General features: G+C 37.3%; 1 protein-coding gene and 1 pseudogene across 1 annotated transcript; both read right to left on the bottom strand.

The window, feature by feature from the left end:
- On the bottom strand, positions 241 to 2,560 carry LOC104726706 (lamin-B2-like). The gene is given in 9 exon segments (XM_010445633.1): positions 241 to 476; positions 569 to 736; positions 824 to 944; positions 1,031 to 1,184; positions 1,187 to 1,606; positions 1,684 to 1,783; positions 1,880 to 1,939; positions 2,033 to 2,166; positions 2,477 to 2,560. Coding segments are annotated over 8 exon segments (1,185 nt in total). The 5' UTR covers positions 2,138 to 2,166; positions 2,477 to 2,560; the 3' UTR covers positions 241 to 419.
- On the bottom strand, positions 4,750 to 8,196 carry LOC104726705 (annotated as a pseudogene).

Genomic DNA, 8,754 nt, shown 5'->3' with positions numbered 1-8,754 from the left:
AAAAAAAAAAAAAAAATATATATATATATATATATATATATATATTAAAAGTGATAAGAATGGACTATCAAATCAACTCGGCCCTATTGAACTCTGCTTACAACAGGCCCATCAAACAGAGTCAAACAAGCCAGTAGGAAGCTTCTTGGTCAACGATCATTGCCTTTCAGTTTCAACATTCTCTAGAGATTCATCTCAATCTCTGAATGTTGCTCAAGGAAAAGCCACATGAAGAAGCAGTTTCACACTTTAAAAACTCAATTTCTATATATATACTCAATCACAGAGATGATATCTATATTCCAATCTCTCTTTCAAATTGGATTATGTACACTTGAAATGTATACAAATTTGAACCTTATTAGCTTAAGGCTTCTCTGAGGCATTAACTGTGATTTCAAGTTTAAACCTTTGCTGTTCTATACGGCAGAAAGAGGTATTAAGCAAGTTGAGGACTTGTTCTTCTCTCTCTTGATCTTGACAAGAAAATGGCTATTTGTTAAGTTCCTTCAGGATTCTCTCATGGTTCCAACAAAAAAAAAGGAAAATATAACAAACAAGCAAGTACCTGTGCCTCTAGATTGGCTATTCTTTGTAATGATGCTTGTTCGATGCATGCACGCCGCTTGCATTCTTCCTCCAACAAACATATCATTTTATATCTTAGTTCAGCCATTTCTTGTGTTAAGTCCTCTGCTTCTTCCTTGGCCTTTAGTTTCTCTTCTTTCAACTCATCCTTAGGCATATCAAAATAATTTTGAAACTAGTTAGAACATATCTAATGCTGCAGAAAGGTTCATTCTAAAGATCATTTTGGTAATACCTTGAGCTCCCTTACAAGATCTTCATATTCACATATCTTTCTAGCCATATCCTCCATTTTGTCTCTCAGTTTCGCATCCTTGAAAATCCCTGCTTTCTTGATGATCTCATGGACACATTCGCTGTGAGACAAGAAATCAGCAGAGCTCAAAAAACCAAGAATAGCTTGATTGGATGTATTTATTATAGGTCTTAAGCTGGAACCTACCGGGCTTCATCAGGTACTGGAAGCATGTGGTTCAATTCAGCAAAGAAACACTCTACATTTACAGGCGATTCACTTTCACTTTCCCATCGTTCTTTAAACCTTTGACAATATTCTGCGATGTTCCTTTCAGAGGCTACACATCTCTCTCTCAGCATTCAGCATTCTCTTGTGCCTCTCGAGACTTCAACTGTAGCTCCTTGACTATTTCTCTTAACTTCTCGTTTTCTTGGATGCTTTCTCCTTGAACTTTCTTAGCATCAAAGAGTGCCTGCTCCAACGCTACTACATCAAGTTTCATGCTTTCTATTTTACACTGAGACTCCAATGTTAAGGATGAGACAGACTCCTCCAGCTTCTCAACAGAAAACCTAGACAAGTGTAGCTCAGTTTCTGTGCTCTCCAGTTCTTGCAACAACAATAGTTGCTCAGATTTTGACGTACACGACTCCTCCCTCAAAAATTGAACTTCTTCTTCCAAATTCCCTGATTCGTTTACTTTGACTTCAAGATCGAGCACACGTTCACTCAGGTAGTTCACTTCTAGGCCTCTGACATTTACTTGATCCCGCAAGTAATCTACAAGACAAAGAAAAGTGTCTTTAGCTCATAAAATCTCTGTCTAGACTTCAGTTTCATATCAGAATCCCAATTACCAATCTCCTGGTAGCAATTCAACAATTCCTTCTCCATTGTCTGAATTCTTCTCTTATCTTCTAAATGAGACTCCAACGAATTCGCATTCAGTTCCAACCTCTGTGGTAAAAAAAAAAAAAAGACAACAAAACTCAGAAAAAATATGAACAATCAATTCACAAAATACAAGTCTAAGAAACACAAGAAGAACACTACTCTGACGAGTTCAACACTCTGGAACTGTGACTCTCTCAGCATCTCTTTTTCTTTCCTTAGCTGCCAATAACAATGAAAACATGAGATCACTACGCAAAAATATGAACTTCATCAATCAAAGAGACAGGGATATAAAAAAAACAAGATTCACACCTCCTTACATCTTGTTCCAATCTGCAAGAGTTCCTCAGCATAAAACGAGTTCTCAACATCGCTTCTTGAACTACTTCCCGAGCTACTTCCCCAGTTACTCGACATTAAAAAAGACTAAATTTTACACAGAGGAACTGCAAATAAGCAAAGATTACGAGTCATTAGCAACAAGAAACTGTTTAAAAAAAAAACAAAACTTTCGTCTTTTCTCAAATCTTCTTAGATTGTGAGAAAAATGGTATGTGTGGAAACAAAAATTAAACGCAAAGACAAATGGTATGTGTATAGACACATACTGTGTGAATTAGCCAAGTTCAGCAATGGAGGACACTTTACTAATTACAGGAAAATAGAGCAATATATATATATATATATATATATATATATATATATATTAAATTAAACTGGAAGAACAAAAGCAAAATCGTAGGCAAGTTTTACCACCTTCGCCGTGACTTGACCGGAGCAACGGAGAAAGTAACTCCCTCCGACCTTTCCTGTACCAAAGGAATAAAAGGTATTCCTTTTTTGCTTTCTCTCTGCTTTATTTTGAACAAGAGAAGATCCGGGTAAGTCGGGTCGGGTCGGATAAGAAATCTGGGTGGCCCATATTAGCTGTAGTGCAATTTTTGATGATACAATTATTACGGAGAAACCGAAATTTCTGTTGGATAATCCTGTCGTTATATATTTCCAATTTAATTGTTAAACTTTACGACAATGCCTAAATTTATATTCTTTCAATTTTTTACAGGTTACTTTATAGATAAATAATACAGTATTAATCAGATTTTTAAATTTACAAAAAACAGAAAATAATAAATAGAGTTACAAATTTTTTTATATAGGCTTTGAATGGTTGCTCCATACACTCCATACTAGACAGTGCGTATTAACATTTCAGTATGGAGTGGAATGGACTGTAGTATGGAATAGACATTGGTATGCACAACACCATGCAATAGTATGCATAACACTATACTATTATGAATGGTAAAAATCAGACCATAGTATGGAGTGGTGTGTACAAAGGATTAAAATTATTTTAATAATATTTTTATCATAATTAATAATTATTATTACAAGATGTATTTAGAATTATAAATCAAAATTTATCATTTCGATTATCCCATAACATAGAGTTCAAAAAAAAAATAGATTTCTAAGATTGAAGAGAAGAGAGTTCTCTCTCGTAGCTCTAGTTTTCTTTTGGGAGAATTTTATTTTGTGGATTTTTAATACTTATGAATGATCATATTTATACACATTTTTCAAAAGTACAAAGAAACACAAATTTAACCAATGATAACAAAGAACTTGAATCCAACTAGTTAAGAATCATGTTTTAATCCAACTTTCACTTTTGGTATGGAGTTGGTATGAAGTTTTTAAAGAATAAACAGAAAAAATCGGACCAATAGTACAATTTTCATAGTACGCAGTTTCTTTTTGAATTGCAGACCAATATAGAGTAGTGCATATTGGAATTGTGAATTTACTGCGGATTGGTCCGACTTTAGTCCGGTCCGGAGCAGACTAGACAACCATTCACAGCCACAGAAAAAAAAACAATCATTGTGGACAACATAGCAATACTAGAAAATTAACTTCAAGTTGTTATAAATTTTCAACAATTCAAATACTATCTTTAGATTTTTTTAACATTGTTTTAGTTCTTTTTCCCCCACAGGCGAATCCAAAAGCTATCTGCTTGTCCCTTACTCTCTTCCCTTTTGCTAGCCTCTCCAGGATGTTCCTTGCGTCCTGCACACAAGTTTTCAAAATCCCGTGCTGTAGGTTTGGTTTTATGATTCAGCTCATTATCCAAATTCTTGGCCACATTCACATTTGGTGGTGGCAGTTCTACTCTCACAGCCACAGGAATCACATCCAAACATCCTCTGTAACACAAGATCCAAGTAAATCAATTAGACAACACAGACACTGATCAAGATTCAAGACACCTTACATTTGAGACAACTATATCGCTGATTGTTGGCTCTTACCTCGGTTCTTTAAGTATTCTAGACTCTCGGTTATGTTCAGTGAAGACACGCTGCACCATGTTCTCAGATACAGCGTGTCTCTCCTTTAAGTCCACTTTATCTTCAGGTGCCCCTCCAAACGGAAGATCATCGATCTTTACAATTGTGTGCTCTTCTGTTATTTCTGTTTCTTGATTGGTTTCTCCATGGATTGTCCCCGAGTCAACAGTGAACTGCTCCAATGGTTCTCTCGGTTTTTCTTGGTTGAATTCTTGTTGAGTTCTCCTTGAATTAACAAGTGCCTGCTACAGCGGTGTTTCAGTTAAGGTATAATATATACTCCATCACAAAAGAAAACCAAATAGTTAAAATTATAAACTTGCCTCTGCTGGCTCCTTGACCATGGCAGAATGGTTCTGACTCTTCAGATGAGAATCAAAGGTGGTTTGGTTTTTAAATGGTACTGTCTTAGTTTTATCTCCATAATCTTTAGAGAGCTTGGCTGGTCCCTTGGACATATTTGCTGCGTTCTTGGCTGATTGTAGTTCCAAGTTCTGTCTGTGTTTTTTCCCGTAGGTGTGATTTGCATATGCAACCTTGCTGTTGCAGCTCATCTGGCAGACTTGGCACCACACAGGCTGCAAATTCTCTGGTTCCTTCATAGGTTTGGTTGAAACACTGAACTGAGCATCACCGCTGGCTACAAAGGCGACCTATATCATGAATAAAGAGTCAGAAGGGTTTGATTCTGATCAAAAGTAAAGAGGTAGAACAAGAAGTGAGCTGCCACTACGGTAGTATGCTTTTGATTCGACCAGTGAGCTACATGTTGACAAAGATGACAAAGCTTAGATGTTTCTAATATTGCTTGGCTTACCATCACCTCCTTTCCCTCCTTCTTCACCTCCACTGAGTGCTCATTTGCTCTTTCGGACAGGTTTACAGGCTTGACAATGCCATTAGAACATTCCCTATGATAATAGTTGGGAAATATTTTTAATACGGATTGTTCATATTTGATATTCTAAGCAAGCAAATCCAAGTTGGCAAAATATACCTTGCTTCTTTGGGTACTTCAAAATCAGATTTTAGGTCACCAGAGAAAAATTCTCCATTTGGAATCTGTTTGTTAACAGTCTCTACCCGGTCTTTAGTACTTGGAAGACGTTCTTTTACACTGCTTTCTGAGGTGCCACAAATCTTCCTCAACTCTTCGTTTTGCTTCTCAAAGAACTTGGTATGCTCTTGAGTGTTTTCAGACTGCGACTGAAGTACTGCAATTGTTTCTATTGGTTGAGCTTTTTCTCGGACATCTTTCTCTTCAATCTCCCTAGCATTGATGAGTTCCTGATCCAACTATATAAGTTTCATTATTTCTATACTTTCTGCAAATGTTATATACTAAACTGGAAAATTTTCAACGTTAATTAAAATCCCAAATTCTCAAAATTACCAATAGTTAGAAACTTACCTCATGATTGTTGCACCATCACAACATGCTTTTCAAAGCACTTGCTATTCACTTGAGCGTTTTGAGACTGCAACTGAGGCTCTGCAATTGATTCTCTTGGTTGATCCTTTTCTCCGACACCTTTCTCTTCAAGCTTCTTAGAATCAATGGTCCCCTGATCCAACGGTATTATATCAAGCATATGTTTTTACCAAACTGTAAATTTTTCTCAGTTTTTTAATTACTAAGTTCTCGAATACACAAAGGTAAGAAACTTGCCTTTGATTGATTCAGCTTGGCAGCGTGCTTCTGACCCCTTAGATGAGAATCAAAGACAATTTGACTCTGGCACCCCACATTGCACAAACGACAAAAGTGATTAGCGTTTGCTTTAGGATGTACAGTTATTTCTCTTGGTTGATCCTTGTCTTCAACATCTTTATCTTGAAGCTTCTTAGAATCAATTAGTACCTGATACAAAGCTATTATATCAACCCTATCTTTAACCAGACTGCCAACTTATCAATGTTAATTAGAATCACATATTCTAGAATAGCCAAAAGTTAGAAACTTGCCTCTGATTGATTCTCCATTGATACATCATGCTTTTCAAAGCACTTGGTATTCACTTGACCCTTTTGAGACTGCAACAGAGGCTCGGCAACACTTGGTTGATCCTTTTCTCCAACATCTTTCTCTTGAAGCTTCTTAGAATCAATGAGAGCCTGGTCCAACGGGATTTTTAAATCAGGCTTATGTTTTACCAAGCTTATAATTTTCTATGCCTATAAATGCTTAAGTTGTCGAATAGCCAAGAGTTAGAAACTTGCCTCTGATTGACTCAGCATGTTAGTTGTATGCTTCTGACCCCTCAGATGAGAATCAAAGACAACTTGACTCTGGCACACCACATTGCACATAAGACAAGCGAAATCAGCGTTTACCTTAGCTCTACCTTCAACCGCCTGCTTATCTTTCTTATGTTTCGCTGGAACCTCCTTAGCAGGCTCTACTGGTCCCACCGTGTTTTTGGACTTACCTGATTGCAGTTCTAAGTTGTTTCGGTGTCTTTTTCCATAGGTGTGCTTTTTATATGCATCATTGTTGGTGCAGCTGATCTGGCAAACTTTGCACACCACAGGTTCGACAACCCCTTCTTGTGTGAGTTTGGCTGAAACACTGGCCAGAGCACGGCGACTTTCTACGAAGGCAGGCTGCACAAAAAAGGCAAACAAATTAATTTTCTTTCCTTCTAGTTTCCAGAAAAAAAGAACTAAACTTCAAGGAAAATGTGGTACATTGTTGAGGAATGTGGTGAACTTTTCAGAGCTATCACATGGTCTGCTGGCAGTAACAGATTCACCTGTGGTGGCTCCTTTACCATTATGGAGCATATTTCTTCTCGTCTCTTGAGGTGATCCTCTTGGGAAGTGGTTTTCTCTAGTTTTATGATCCTTAGCATCTCCAGCGTCAGACGTTGAATCAGTTAGTCTGCTGGACTGAGCTTGTTCGGAAGCAGGATAGTTCGACACTTGATAATTAGAGACATAACAAAGTCCATTGTTGACAAGTCGAGAGGAGTCAGTGGTGGTTCCACTGCTATTCTCAAGCAAGTTTCTTCTCGTCTCCTGACGTAATCCTCTCCGAACATGCTTTCCTCTGGCTTTGTTATCCTTCATGTCTCCAATCTCCGAACTTGAATCAGTTGGTTTGCTGGACTGAGCTTCATTATTAGAGACATTGCGACGTACATTGTTGAGGACGAGAAGAGAGGATGCAGCACTTGTAAGAGGAGGGCCACCGGAGGCTAGGGTCGTCCAGAGCCATACATCTTTAGCAGCAGCAACAAGGGGTGCAGAGGCCTGTGGAGGCTGAGCTAAAAGAATGTTATACCTCCTCATCCGTAGCTGGTGAAGAGCATTGGAGAAGTCCCTGTCACCAGAGATAAGCATAAAATTCGCTGGTGCAGCGTTGTCTACTGCCCAAAACAACATATCCACCAAAATCTTCTTATCGCTCGCATCTTTGGCTCCTGTTTCAAACAACACAAACTCAATCTTAATATAATCCCAAACAAAAAACTACCTAAAGATGCTTAAACTTTGATCACAATTTCCAAAGTCCATATAAAAGTACAGATCCATGATCACAAACTCGACAAAACAAAAATCCCAATTGCAGGAAAAAAAGAAAACAAGAAAAGAGTCAAACTTTGTGAGAAAGGAGACCTGCGGGGACATGATTAAGAGCAACACCAGTAGAAGAAAGAGCTTGTTGAACAGAGTGAGGGATGAGAGTGGTGTCACCATAAGCAGAAATCGAGACAGGTCCACAGTAATTCATCTTCAACAAAGCGGAACTCACATTCTGGGCAATCCTATGTGCATCCCAACCTTTGGGTACCTCACAATTCTCTATATCCCACCACACCGAAGTTTTGGCCTTCACGTAATCAGCCTCCGCCGTAGACATCGCCGGAGAAGAAGAAGATGACAAAGTTGTTCTACTAAGAAAGAAAAAAACAAAGAGTGAACCCAAAAAAAAAAAAAAAAAGAAATCAACACTACTTTCTATCTCTCGTCTAGCTACAAAGTCGTCGGAGATCGGAGGGTAGGTAAGGTGATCTCTTTACCTCTGAGTTTAAGTAAAGAGAAGTTACCACTTAAGTTCTTTCCATGTTGACGAAGAAACCTTTCGCTTTTCGCAAAGTCTGCTTTTTTTCTTTTTTATGTATTTTGTTTTTTTCTATCGATAGTACACTTCTACGACTACGAGCAACTTTTAAATATACTGTGTGCTATTTGGGTATTTTAAATATTAAATCCACGTCAACAAATTGAAAACGCGCCAATCAAATCAGAATCAGATATTGAGAAGATCAATGCTTCTTTAATAGCCGTTGTAGTAACTTTAGAAGCCTGCAATAATCTCTCCTCCATCGGTAATTAGCGAAATATTTAAACAGAGTCATAAATTATACTTCCTCTCTTTTAAAATATAGAATGTTTTAGTGAAAATACGCGTATTAAAAAATAATTACTTTTAAAAAATTTAATCAATCATAAACAAGTCTGCATATAATAAAATATAAATTTAATCTAAAAGTTGCATAGAAAGTTGGAAACATCTTATATTATGAAACAAAAATACTTCTCTAAACATCTTATATTATGAAACGGAGTAAGTATTATTACTGGTAGTTGTAAAAATAATTTTTTACTAGTAGCAGCCTATTAAATAGATGTATGCCTAAACTCTGCAATATATCTCCTCAGTCGGTAATTAGC

The sequence above is a fragment of the Camelina sativa genome, chromosome 11, assembly GCF_000633955.1.
Source record: "Camelina sativa cultivar DH55 chromosome 11, Cs, whole genome shotgun sequence".
NCBI classification, from domain to species: domain Eukaryota; kingdom Viridiplantae; phylum Streptophyta; class Magnoliopsida; order Brassicales; family Brassicaceae; genus Camelina; species Camelina sativa.
The sequence above is the reverse complement of the archived record's forward strand: the minus strand, read 5'-3'. Positions and strand labels throughout refer to the sequence as shown.